Below are 14,149 nucleotides of genomic sequence, written 5' to 3' on the forward strand. Positions count from 1 at the left end.
GCACAGACTGGGCCACTAGCAGATTTACATATAGATGAAAAAGCCTTGGATAATATGGTCAATTATTACTACTCCTGTTGTTTTAGCTGAGATGCTTTTAACTGCTTCTTGTCTAGCTGTATTTAAACTGGATTATTCCAGGATGGTTCCAGTGGTGAACTATATAGTCTCTTGAATATAAATATGCCACTTTAAAGATGCCACAAGATTAACACGCTAACAAGTCTACATCTATGGAATTTGAACCTCTGATAAGAAATACAGTGGTACCTCAGAAGTCAAATGGAATCCGTTCCGGAAGTCCGTTCAACTTCCAAAAAGTTCAGAAACCAAGGCACAGCTTCCGATTGGCTGCAGGAATCTCCTGCAGCCAATAGGATGCCACGTCGGACATTCGGGTTCCAAAGAACGTGTGCAAACCGGAACACTCACTTCCGGGTTTGCGGCATTTGGGAGCCTAAACAGTCAACTCACAAGGTGATCGGGATCCAAGGTATGACTGTAGACAGAAAACAGCTTCTTTAAGAGAAAGTGGACAGCCCTTTCATGTGTTACCAGTGTATAACCCTTGAGTATATCTCTTTTACACAAACTTCCCACAGACCACATGACACACACCATTTCTGGCTTTCAGTCTGAAAGCATCTTCAGGTTTTATTGTCTGGCTGCAAGGAACCATACAATAACTGAAAATTCAGGAGCTGGCCATCCCTTAAGATTCCCTTAGATTAAGAGGCAATCTAATACCCATCTTCAGATATTTGAAGGGCTGTCACAGATGATGGAGCAAATTTGCTCTTTATTCCAGAGGGTAGGACCCAGACCAATGGACTCAAATTACCAAAAAAAGAAAGAAAAAGACTAAATATTAGGAAGAACTTCCTGATAGTATGATAGGTGTTCAAGAGTGAATCAGATTGCCTTAGAAGGTGATGGACTCGCTTTTACTACAGAAGTTCATAATCAGGGGTGTTGTAGTTGCAGATTTCCTGCATCAGCAGAAGGATGGACTAGATGTCCTTTGAGATCTCTTCTAGGTCTATGATTCTAAGACAGACAGATCAGAAGAACTTGGCTTTTACCTGATTGACCATGCCATTAAGCTGTTCAGACAGCTGGCGGAGACTATCTGCCAATGAGAGGGACCTAAAAAAGGAACATGACACACAACAAACATCTGTAATAAAGTAGACATTAAGAACAATCCTCATTTTTAGTGACTGGAGTATGATGGAGAGAGCAGGAGAGAATACAGAGAGAAGCCTCTCACCTATTTTCTTCCAAGGCATTTTTATGATCAGTGTCACAGTTCTGTGAAATAAAAAAGATACATTACTGTAGTAGTAATCAGAAGCACAAATATATGCATATGTACAAGCATGCACATGAACAGATATATGTAACTCCAACAAAAGACTGGATACACTCCTCTCCTTCTGAGTGACACCTCACAACATCTACCATTGCTTTATTCCCCAACGCAAGAATGAGGGACCTGCAGCCCTCCACATGTTGTTGGATTCCAGCTCCCATCATCCCTGCCCATCAGCTAGGACTAATGGGAGCTGGAGTTCAACAACATCTGGAAGGCCACAGGTTTTGCATACCTGCCCTGAAGACTGCTTCAACATAGGATGCACAAAACATAGCACACCTAGACTTCTATACCATAGCACATGGGTAGGCTAAGGCCCGGGGGCCAGATCGGGCCAAATTGCCTTCTAAATCCGGCCTGTGGACGGTCCGGGAATCAGTGTGTTTTATTTGTGGGTCATAGGAATTTGTTCATTCCCCCCCCCTCCAAAATATAGTCTGACCCCCCACAAGGTCTGAGGGACAGTGGAACGGCTCCCTGCTGAAAAAGTTTGCTGACCCCTGCCATAGCACAATTCAAGAAAAAAGACTTAATAAGCTTCACATATTTAATGCTCAAGCAAAGGGTCAGGCTGGTTGTCTATCACTTTGTTTTGTTAGGAATCTTTCAATTAACACTTACTTTTTTAAAAATATAGAAATATCCATTACTTTAGATCAGGAATGGACAACTTCAGTACACAAGGAACCACAGAGGATATGTATCATGAGTCAGAGGGCCACAGCTCACACACATTAATATAAATTGCATATAAGCTGAACAGACAGGCAGAAGGTGCTAAACCAGTTGGTTGACACCATCAAGTTATTCCTATCTTGAATTTATTACCTAATAAGAAGGAAATTAGAAGTCAGCCTCAGGGCTTGGCAGATATGGAAACAGAGTAGACAAATATTTGGCTTTACTATTGCCCTTACATTTCAACCATCTAGAAGAGATGTACCAATAAATGTTAAGATGTGAAAGCTAATCTATAGGCTACAGGAGAGAGCTTAGGGGGCCACAGTGCCCAACACGGTGCCCAACTGTACTCATCTCACCCTTCCAATGAAACTACATTCAATCAATGGCTGAAGACTGAGAGATGAAGAAGGAGTGTATTGTGCAACCTAAATCTAAGGGTTCTGTACAGCCAATTCCTCCTATAATTGCAGAGTGACAGGCCAGTGTTGAAAACTGAAATGTCTGTGCTACCATCACCTCCCCGCTCTTTTGTGAAGTATGTTTTGCTCTATATTTCAAATACACACACACACACACACACACACAAAGTTATCTAGGGTGTTCAGTGTGGGGGATGCAAACATTGACAAACCTGCAACAGCTGCATGCTACCAGGACTTGGAGCGGCAGAGCTAGGCAAACTGTTGCTGTTAGACAGCATGTGGACACCAGAAGCGAGTTGTTCAGCATTGTGAGCGGAAACATCACCATCACAGTATGCCTGTCACAAAACATACCATAAAGATTACAAGCACCATGCAGGTGAGGGGGAACCCAGATGAATACAAGCATGCACCATTTCTAGAAGAACCTGTCAAACCTAGAGGCAGATCAGCGGAGGAATGCTCTCCTCAGAACAATGTACAAAAAATGTACATGTACACACAAAAAAACCTAATCCTGTGAACTGTCACTACCTGCTGGAACTTCTTGCAGAAATCAGTTCAATGTTTTTGGTGTGATGCAAACATGGTGGGCAATGCCAACCTCAACATGGTTCATGTTACATTGATCCTTTACTTTTGCAAAGTGCATATTCCTGGGAAGACCACTAATCAGATAAGGATGGAACAAAATGAGTCACTATACACACCTAGATTGTATAGTGGGAGTGGGGAAAACGTTTCTCCCAAAGTGCTGTCCGTGGTTTCCAAGACACCGAAGTTAGAGACTGGCAACCAGGGACCAAATTTAAACTGAATGTAAAGAGGAATATTGTCTGTTAGACCTCAGTAAACTGGTGCACACTAACCCTAGGTTCAAGTTATTAAATATCCAAAGAGATATATCCCAAGCCCCCAAACAGCTCATGGATGAAGTTCTAAGCCAGGGGTTGGCAAACTACAGCCCAAGGGGGTTGTTAAACCACCCCCCGGCCCTTGCTGCCTGCTCAGTCAGTCCCCGCACGGAGCTAAACAGGTGCGGCGCGCCAGTTTAGCTCTGTGTGGGGACTGCCTTCCAGGACACAGCCACAGCTTCCTATCGGCTGCAGGAAGCTCCTGCAATCAATAGGAAGCCACAGATGCCTCCTCCTCCGCTACCATGGCTCCGAAAGCCAATGGGCAAAGAGCGGCGGGCATGTGCGCACATGCACGGGTGCGCACACACTCTGGCCCACAGGAAGAAAAGTTTGCCGACCTCTGTTCTAAGCATTAGAGAAAGAGAAGAGGCAGCAAATTTGAGAAAGCGGCCAACAGGGCTGGAAGGGAGAAAAAAATAAAGTGACTCAGTTCAGATATAATACCATTCAAGCATTAGGCTCATTTTTGGGGAGAAGATCCAGAGTTGTTTGGCTACTCCTCTGGTCCTGCTGCTGCCACACTGCTGTGAGCAACATGTCTGAACCCAGACTCATGGTTTATCTTGCTCCAGACAAACCACAAATGGTTTGTCATGTCATATAACAAACTTGGGCTACAGCTTGTGTTCTGTCTGCAGTAAAATAAATCATGAATCTGGGTTTGGGCATAATACTAAGCCAAACTAGCAGCAGCAAGACCAAATGAAGAATAAAGCAACTGTCAACTCTCCTGGAACCTGCATGTTTGCTTATCCATGGTAAGCCATGATTGGCCACTGTGAGAAGAGAATGCTGGACCACATGGGCCTCCAGCCGAACCCAGTAGGGCTCTTCCTATATGTTTTTATTACCATGGAAATTTTAAGTATTGCTAGAATGGCTGGTACCCACCCACCCTTCCCTGCGCAAGCATCTCTAACCTTCATTTTATCCTGGCACTTTTGTTCCCAAGGACACATACAGGGAACAAAGAGACACATTTGTTAGATCTTCAAATACGCACTTTGTCCTTTGACACATTGTACAACTGTTAATGCAATCAGCCTGCCAAAGTGATAAAAGCTCATTCTCAGACAAAAATCTCTGAAGCCTATAACATGTGGGAGCCTTAAGAAAATAGATCACACATTGGTGACTTGGACAGTGTGAAGGTCCCAAGCACCCCAACATTTCTGAAGGTACATGATTTTCCTTCAGGAGCTATACTGAAAGATTTCTGTTCTGCCTAGGCCCAGCAACAGAGGTTGTGCAAGCACAAATAACAATATTGTCTCAGTTGCCAGTATTCATCTTTTCTGCCCAGTAGGTAGCATTTCACTAAATCTGACATTCTACTAAAAAGAGTTCAGGAACCCTCCTTCTAGTTAAGAGTGCTCTCAGGGTGTCAATTCTACTACACAGTGAGCAGTCCAACATGTTGTTGTTGTTTAGTTGTTTAGTCGTTTAGTCGTGTCTGACTCTTCCTGACCCCCTGGACCAGAGCACACCAGGCACTCCTGTCTTCCACTGCCTCCCGCAGTTTGGTCAAACTCATGCTGGTAGCTTCGAGAACACTATCCAACCATCTCATCCTCTGTCATCCTCTTCTCCTTGTGCCCTCCATCTTTCCCAACATCAGGGTCTTTTCCAGTCCAACATGCCAGGGATCAACTAAGTAAACCCCTATTGGTAAACTTAACTGGAAAACCTGAATCTTTCCATCTTAAGTCCCTCCTTGGATATATGTCAAATGATACTACCCTGGGCATGGCTAAGTTCCTCTCAGAAGTAATAAGAAATAGAAACCAACATGGTCTGGATAAAACATAGTGACCGCCTTAGAATCCTTTTCTTGTATTTCTGTTTTATTTTGCTTCTGAAAATGTTTTTGTGGGTCTTTGGACCAAAATAAAGAATGTGTGTGAGTTAGGAGTGTAACACCCTTAAAGGACTTACTGTATCAAACACTAGCCATATTCAGGCATTCACCTACTGCTGCCATGTACGTATTAAGGGTTCACGTCTTTAGAGAAATGGACCCTGATCATGTACCGTCACACACTGCAGTTGGGAGCCTACACACATAGGGCAATTTCTCTTCTACACATATGCCTGTACACACAACAGTGTGCAGAAAGCAGAGGAAGAAGTGGTGATACAAGGGCAGGGCCAGCAGACATAGCGGTTCTGCTCTCCCATTCACTGGATTGTTAATCACATGGGCAGAAGGTTTTACACTGATCTCATATATTGTCACAAACTGTGATATAAGTTAGTGCAGAGAATCAGCATAGTGTCAGATTAAGACTGGGAGACCTGAATTCAAATCTCTACTGAGTGACTCTCGGCCAGTCAGTCTCTTTTAGGATTGCTGCAAGGTTAAAAGGGTGGGTGGAGAACCATGTGTGCTCCTCTGAGCTCTTTGGAGGATGGGCAATATAGAAAAGCAAATAACTAATACATTCCCCATTTCCCAAGTGAAAGAAATGAAAGCTTGTTCTCAGCTCCCCAGATAATTCATGAACCAAAATTTGGAACTCACTAGCTACATACAGTGGTGCCCCGCAAGACGAATGCCTCGCAAGACGAAAAACCCGCTAGACGAAAGGGTTTTCCGTTTTTCGATGCGCTTCGCAAGATGAATTTCCCTATGGGCTTGCTTCGCAAGACGAAAACGTCTTGCGAGTCTTGCGATTTTTTTCGCTCACCCCCTTTTTCTAAGCCGCTAAGCCGCTAATAGCCTTTTAGCCGCTAAGCCTTTAATAGCCGCTAAACCGCTAATAGCGCTAATCCGCTAAGCCGCTAATAGGGTTGCTTCGCAAGACGAAAAAACCGCTAGACGAAGAGACTCGCGGAACTGATTATTTTCGTCTTGCGAGGCACCACTGTAACTAGATTGAAACATGTCATTCTGTGGTAGCATATCACTGAAGACAACTCACTTCTACCTAAAAGAGTATTTCTCCATTTCAAAGCAAAAAGCTTCAATCTGGCCACTATCCCAAGGGACATTTTCACTGAACAAACACTGTTTCATCTCAAGGGAACAGCATTTCTTTTTTAACCACCATTTGGCTTATCCTAAAGATTAGGGTCAATGTTCCTTTTACTGTCAATCTGCTTAGGATAATGTAGGTTCCTGAAAGATGAAGCCTTTTCCATAGTGGTAGCCAAATGATGGAATAGCCTTTCCAGAGACGTATGCCTAGCACTGGTCAATTTCAGATGGGCAATGAAGGCTATGGTGTTCCAGAACAAAGTTTTAAAGGTACGTTGACTCTTTGAATGTTGTTTTTAACATATTTGTATGTTGTATTTAACATGTATGTTAAATACATGTTGTATTTAACATAAATACATATTTATATATGTATTTTTTTATATCATGTTTATAGTCTATTTATTATAATTTGCCTTGAATATATTCTGCTCAGAAAGCCAGGATATACTGAATACAGAACTATTATTTTAAAGTTACAGCTGGAGAACTGAGACTGATTGACTTTCAATGGTTAAGACAGACCTAGTCTCAGGTTTCCATGCTGAAGTCCAACACTTTCTTCATGAAGCACACGTCCTCATGAAATATCATCATCAGAAATAACTGAAAGATTGGCTTTATACCAGACACAGGGAATGAGATATTGGACTCCTAATTCATATCAGTGCAGATAACAAGAGGTGATAGGAGCTGGAATCCAACAACACCTGAAGGGCCACAGATTTCATATCCTTGCCCTATACAATACAAACAGCAACACCAGCTACCAGCCAAACATCCTCATAGGCCATCCAGCTTCATAGGAAATAGGCCTTGTAACTTTTACAACAGTTGCATTTCCTGCAGGAATGTGCAGCTTTCCATCTAAAAAATCCACATACAGTATTTTGCTCATAATAGGATTTTGAAGATAACACACAGGTTTACTTTTCACCCCTGATTTTGTAACCAATACAATATGGTTATTTTGATGCCTGAATTCAAATGCAACAGTAAGTTGAAATGGAACCCACAAAGTTAATGTAAATGTTTGGTGGGCATATGCCAACACCAAAGATAAAGGTAAAGCTTTAAAGGAACATAGGAAGCTGTCCTTTACCTAGTCAGATCATTGGTACACCTAGCTCAACATTGCCCACACTGACTGGCAGCAGCTCTTCAGGAATTCAGAAAAGGGACTCCCTGGAGATGGTGGGGATCGAACCTCGTTTCTTCTGAATAAAAAGCAAATGCTATATCACTAAGCAATGGTAATAAAACAGCTTGCAGACAGTTGTTTATTCCCAACTTATTTTGATATTTATATATTTTTCAGGGGGAAAGCTAATTATGTTTATTATTTTTAATTTATTGCATTTATCTATCACCGTTTCCTCCAAGTACTCAAGGTGGCACACATGGTTCTCTCTTTCCTTATTTAATCCCCACAACAATTTTTGAGGTAGGTTAGGATGAGAGACAGTGACTGGCTCAAGGTCACCCAGTGAAGTTCATGGCTAAGTATAAGATTTGAGTCCTGGTCTCCCAGGGCCTGGTCCAAGACTCTTAACTACTACACCATTACTGGCTCTCTGCTTTCTAAAACATGGCAAGAGTGTGCTTTAAAAATACTCAGATGCAGCCAACTCAAGGAGACTGGTTTCTATTAGACCCAGCCCTTTATTTTAATTGAATTCAACCTGGGTTAGCAAAGTATGCAAAACCCAGTTTTCATAACAGTCCTTTGTAAGACAAGGAATAGGAAGACTCTTTCTGCCTAGGTAAATCTAAATGTGTATTACTCCTCAGACTGTATCATGTGTTCAAATTCCATTGCCTGTCAAACAATGAGTTGGCATGATTAACCCACATAGCTTATCCTTCAGGGCAACAGTTTGAATATAGATGAGCAAGAACATGCATTTCTGAGATGAGGTGCTTCTACAACAAACAAACAAAACCCACTAACATGGGAAAAAGAAGATCACAAGCGAAATGGAAGTCAAGCCCAACCTGCAGTCCACAGTGAACAACGCTACTTATGCATTCATTCACTATCACCTTGGAAACAGTAGTATTGGGGGTGGCAATCCCTTCAGATATGCTTGACATTCCAAAACAGCTGCTTTAAGCAAAGCAATCTTAAAAATCCAAGAAGCAACCCTTCTTCACAATTGTAATTTGAGCCACATTAAGGGAAGTGCACACAAGAACAGCAGTGGGGGAGCAGGTTAAAAATAGTTCAATGTTAATGATAGCCAACAACATTCACGCAGCTAACAAGTATGACAAGTATCCCAAAATCTGTTCCACCCACCCAAGAAACCCTAATTTGTAAATAGGAACTGAATCATGCAGTATGGACAGCAAGCCAGTTAGACAGATTCTGAATGCTGCCTCACCTTCCTCTTGTCCAATGAAGGTATGGCTACCCCATTGGAGCGGTTAAGGTCTGACACCAACACCTTCAGAATGTTCTGAATCTAAAGGGGGTGAAAGAAAAGTGGAAAGAGAAAAAGCTGAGAAAAGGGACAGAATGAGAACATTGTTCAGCGGGTTCCTGAAGCCAAAGGAACAAGAAAAAGGAAAATGGCAGAGATCCTAATACTAACAAGATGGTAGTAAAGATGCAACTAACTCCTTCACTCCAGCAGCATATACAAAAAAATACTATTCCCTCAAGACAACCAAGGAGCCAAATATTTCTTTCTACTGAATTTCCCATCTTTACTTATCTGTTATCAACTGATTATTGTATTTATACCCCCCCACTTCTGTCCAATGAGTTCAAGGTGTTTGTAGTACTAAAGAAAAACACACAGCCTTCTTCAATTTTTTACAGTGTTAAAACTATCTTCAAACAGAAGTAGAAGCAAAATATTTTGGAGCATTTAAAATAGTTAAGTAAGCCACTCACGTTTTCAGGCGACTCTCTGCCATCATTAGTTGGTGTCTCTGGTCTACTTCCTTCTTTGCCTTTACGTTTCTTCTTTGCTCCAGCTGCTGACCCAGGGCTATTCTTCTGTTGATATTCCTTCAGCTAAGAAAAAGAAGAAAAACCTGAAGTCTAACTAATTAAACCTTCTACACTGAAAGCTAAGAAGTAAAACAGAAAGAGCTGGAACAGAAAACACAGTAAAAACTGATGAAGAAAAAGACCCAGAGTGATTATTGAACTTGCTGGTGTACAGAATGGTTTACAAACCACATTAAACTATAGTTTAAAACAAACAATGGTTTGCAGTGATTAAGCAGCATGCTAGTGCATGCTGCTTAGAAGTTCCCACAGTGCTCCTTCTATGCACCTGCTGCTACTGCTCTACAAATGAAAAAGTCAAAGTCTGGCTTCTCATATCATCTGAAACTGCATTCATGGTTTGCTTTCTCCAAACAGACTATAATGGTAAGCCAAGAACAAGCCTTGGTTATTGCTCATGGTCTCTTTGGAGACCAACAAACCAGAATCCCAGGTTTGGACAGCACAACAAGTCAGACTCTGGATTGTTTCAGCTGTAATACAGCAGCAGTCGGGGGGGGGGGGCTGCGTGAATGAGCAGCCTGCAACAGCATACTACTGGTTCACACGAAACAATAGTTTGCTTTAAACTATAGTTCAACTATAGAAAACACAAACCTGTTTGTTTTCTAGAGCAACTGCAAGCTAAATACAACCACACTGTAGAATAAAAAAGCCCTTGGCATGTTAGTCCTTTTTTGTGTTATGTGCCAGAGGGTTCAGTTTCACTGATCTAGTTAAAACTTTCAGTTACAGGTAGGTAGCCGTGTTGGTCTGCCATAGTCAAAATTAAAAAATTCCTTCCAGTAGCACCTTAAAGACCAACTAAGTTAGTTCTTGGTATGAGCTTTCGTGTGCATGCACACTTCTTCAGATAGAAGAAGAACTTCTGTATCTGAAGAAGTGTGCATGCACACGAAAGCTACTGGAAGGAATTTTTTTATTTTAAAACTTTCAGAAACTCCCATTTCCTATTTCATCTCAACTAAACCTCACAAAAGTGGCAGAATGCAAACCCCATCTTGAGTCAATCAATAATTTTCAGAGTATTAGAGTGGTCAACATGGAACTTCATAAAGCATTCTGCAACTTCTGAGTCTGTGGCAATACCACCAGGTTCAAGTTTCAAACCTTGCAAACACTTGCAATATAACTAGCTTACAGTATACATAACCAGTAATTACTGACAGTTCAAATGGTCACATAACAAGAATCTGGTGGTGATGGGTACAGGATTGTTACCAGGAATAGTTCAATTTTAAAAAGAATATTTTCCATTTCTTATGGAGAATGTACACAAGCAAAATTGAAAAAAATATTTCAAATTGCTAGGTGCCTAGGCAAAAAGGCACCTGGGAGTTTCCAGACACACCCACAAGGGAAGGTTAAAAATCCCACAATGTATTACAGCTTACTTTTAACCATCTGTACGTCAAGGTGCTTACTTGCTACAGAGAAGTTACTTGTACGAGCCCAGTCATGTTGACAACTAGGCTGTTAAGAACAATTTCTCTGTAGTCCATGATGAACTAATTATGCTGGTTTGGCTGTCTGTGGCATTTCTAAACCTGGTTATATCTATAACTTTAACACATTTATTTCTTCAATACATTTAAGCTATAGTGCCAGATGTTAAAAACATGATACAACTTGCGTATTTAATTATTATTCAGTGTTCTGGTTTATGAAGATAAATATATTGTTGTTCATATCCCAAGGCTCAGAATGTGAATAAAATTTGCTCACTATTTTTATCCATACAATATTTGTGTTATGAAGAATCCCCTGTATTAACACATCAGAAATTGAGGCAGGTTACTTGCCCAAAACATGCCTCAAAATATGAGTGCAACGTGAACTCAAATCTCCCACTGCTAAACCAAAAAATGCGATCCACAAAATCATGACAAATCTATTTGGCATTCAAAAATGGAATTTCTGAAGGCCTAAATCATGTATAAGTTGGCAATCACTGCTCTTGAACATACCGCCAAACCATATTCAGAAGACTAAGTCCTCTAGAGATTCCCGTATATTCATCAACTCAATTTTAACTGCTTTCTACTCATGTATCTATCCAGTGTGGTCATGTTGATAACATGGGAGAAAATTATTGTACTACTGAGATTAAGAGATAGGAGATCTGCTGGCAACTGGTATCAATGTAAAAGGTACACTTTTCTTCAAGATAGAAAGCAGAAATCACTACACTGTAGATCCACTGTTATGGTTAAATCAGGCCTCAAAAATCACTTGCTGGAAGTGATGTCAGCTAAGCCTTTCTGGAACACTCTTTCATGCACCTTCTGCTAGCTGGTCATTTTCTTCCACCTCCCCAGCTTTCCTACAAATTTATCACTTTGTGATAGGGAAAAGGTAGAGGGAGCTCATAATGAAATTCACAAGCCCCACCCCCTGAACCACCAAATTATGACTTCCCAGCAGTCTTTTATAAATACCCACTAAGGCCATCATAAAAAATATTAGAGTAGCTCTGAACAAGTTGTTTCCTCCCAAGCTGAATGCTAACCATCTACATTTGGCCGCTTAAGGATGTCACTACTGCAGCTCTGAAACAATCAGCTTTTCAATGACAATTTTTAAAAGCTGCTTCTGACAGAAGGGCTACCATGTATCAAATATGACTCTTAAGTTCATGTGACTAACCTGGATATACAGTATTTGCACAACTGGCATTTGTTTAGAGGCATCATCACAACCATTCTATCGCTAGAAATTAGTGCGTGCCGTACATGGATGTGCATTTTGCCTAAATGTTTGGACAGCTGCCTAGAATATTCTGCAAACTGCACCCAACTTTCCTACCTGAAGCAGCAGCTTCACAGTGATTTGTTGTATGGCTGTAACTGCTTTTGCAATAAGGGTAGGTGCTCTTTACTGCCCTCACTAAATGGATGCAGTCCCCCTCCAACCAGGTGCAAAGCTAGGGAGATCACCTATTTTCAACTTCTGATTATCTTATGTTCACATACAGGTATGTGGAACAACGACAGCTTAACATCTACAAAATGGAGGGTGATTAGAGTAGACAACTATTCTGAGGACAGGTTATAACAATGTATAAAAGCCATAGCAGAAATTGGTAATTGAACAGGTGATGTGTAGGGAGAAGGGATGAATATATTTTGAAATGATAAGTTGGAAAAGTTATTTTATTGGGAGCAGCAAAGGAGGGAGGAAAATAGAGGGGACATTTGGGGTGGGTGGGAAGTCAGCTTTTAAATTGTATTGAATTTGTATTAATTTGGTGACAATTTGTTAAAAATTATGAAAAATCAATAAAAATAATTGGCATAATAATAATAATAGGCAAAGTGGAGGGTGAATGTATTGCAGAATGTGTATGCTATCTAGATTCTCATCCCAAATAACGCAAGAGTTAGGGAATCTGGGAATTGATTTTAAGCCACAGATTGACCTCCCTGCTATAAAAGTGGATACAGTGGTACCTCTGGTTAAGTACTTAATTCGTTCCAGAGGTCCGTTCTTAACCTGAAACTGTTCTTAACCTGAAGTACCACTTTAGCTAATGGGGCCTCCCACTGCTGCTGCTGTGCCGCCGCGGCACGATTTCTGTTCTCATCCTGAGGTAAAGTTCTTAACCCAAGGTACTACTTCCGGGTTAGCGGAGTCTGTAATCCGAAGTGTTTGTAACCCAAGGTACCACTGTACTCTGATACTTCTCAAAGACACTAGAAGGTCATTTTCCAGAGAAGAGCAAAATAATTCCCCATGGAGGGAAAGGTGGAATAAAACCATTTTTAAAATTAGGTTAGCATTCACAATAAAACTGAGGTACTGGGGAGAAATGGCTATTGTTAGATTTGCCGTTTTACTTCTCTTTTATCAATAATTACTTTATGTTTTTCCAATATATCAATCACTACAGCCAGCCCACATAATATCATAGTATATTTTGCAATTTTGATTATTATAAGAATAACTATTTAAGAAGTTTGAGGAAAAGCACTTTCTGAAACGGTGAAATTATATTAAACTAAACTAAGATTGAGGAGAAAGAATGATGGCAAGAACAAATCCTTCCCCAGGCTTTCAAGTGGTATGTCTAGGATCACACCCACACCACACATTTAAAGAATTCTGATCCACTTTGACAGTCATGGAGGATCTTGGGAACTATAGTGTCTTGAAACTGTAGCTCTGTGCAGTCAGCACACTTAGCAAACTATACTTCCTAGGATTCTTTGGAGGAAGGCTTGACTGTTAAAAGTGGTAGAAGAGTGCTTTAAATTTCTTCTTCTTCTTTGGCGATCACTCATGTGACCTAGACATTTAACAGGTGATAATCTCTCCCACGATTCCAATACATATATACATACATTGATTAAACCCAAAAAGTATGTTTCTCTGAATCTGTAAAGGAGAATCCACTTCCATGCATTCAAAGGATGTGTCAAAGATGTTTAGCAAGGGAGGGATTTCCTTCTTAAACATTCAAGATATGTGGGGGAGGGCACTTAATAAAGAGGGGTCTCCACACCCCCACTAAACTTATAGAGAGATATCCTTCCATGCATGTAGGAGACATATCCAAGTTAATAATAAAAGAGGGGCCCACCATTTCTTTCAGGCATTCAAGTGGGATGTGTCCACCTTGTGTCTAAGAGGAAGATCTTCCTCAATGAATCATTACAGAGGACACCCTCCCATGTCTTCAAAGGTGTGTAATAAAGAGGTCTACACTCCACGCTCTCTAAACCTACGGGAACATCTTTTTCCAGGAATTCAAGCAGT

The 14,149-nt window shown here is 41.0% G+C and overlaps 1 protein-coding gene across 6 annotated transcripts in view; it reads right to left on the minus strand.

Annotated features, from left to right (window-relative positions):
• GOLGA2 (golgin A2) overlaps positions 1-14,149 on the minus strand; it is a 51,616-nt gene that overhangs the window by 28,382 nt on the left and 9,085 nt on the right. For 2 of the 6 annotated variants that reach the window (XM_081179673.1, XM_081179671.1), the window contains exons 2-6: positions 9,275-9,397; positions 8,760-8,840; positions 2,691-2,819; positions 1,271-1,311; positions 1,083-1,146 (exon numbers count right to left, since the gene is read on the minus strand). In XM_081179673.1, coding sequence (XP_081035799.1) covers positions 1,083-1,146; positions 1,271-1,311; positions 2,691-2,819; positions 8,760-8,840; positions 9,275-9,397 — 438 coding nt within the window. The remainder of the gene's footprint in view (positions 1-1,082; positions 1,147-1,270; positions 1,312-2,690; positions 2,820-8,759; positions 8,841-9,274; positions 9,398-14,149) is intronic. The other 4 variants (XM_081179676.1, XM_081179672.1, XM_081179674.1 and 1 more) reach the window with 3 other exon arrangements.

The sequence above is a fragment of the Podarcis bocagei genome (assembly GCF_964188305.1).
Source record: "Podarcis bocagei genome assembly, chromosome: Z".
NCBI classification, from domain to species: Eukaryota; Metazoa; Chordata; class Lepidosauria; order Squamata; family Lacertidae; genus Podarcis; species Podarcis bocagei.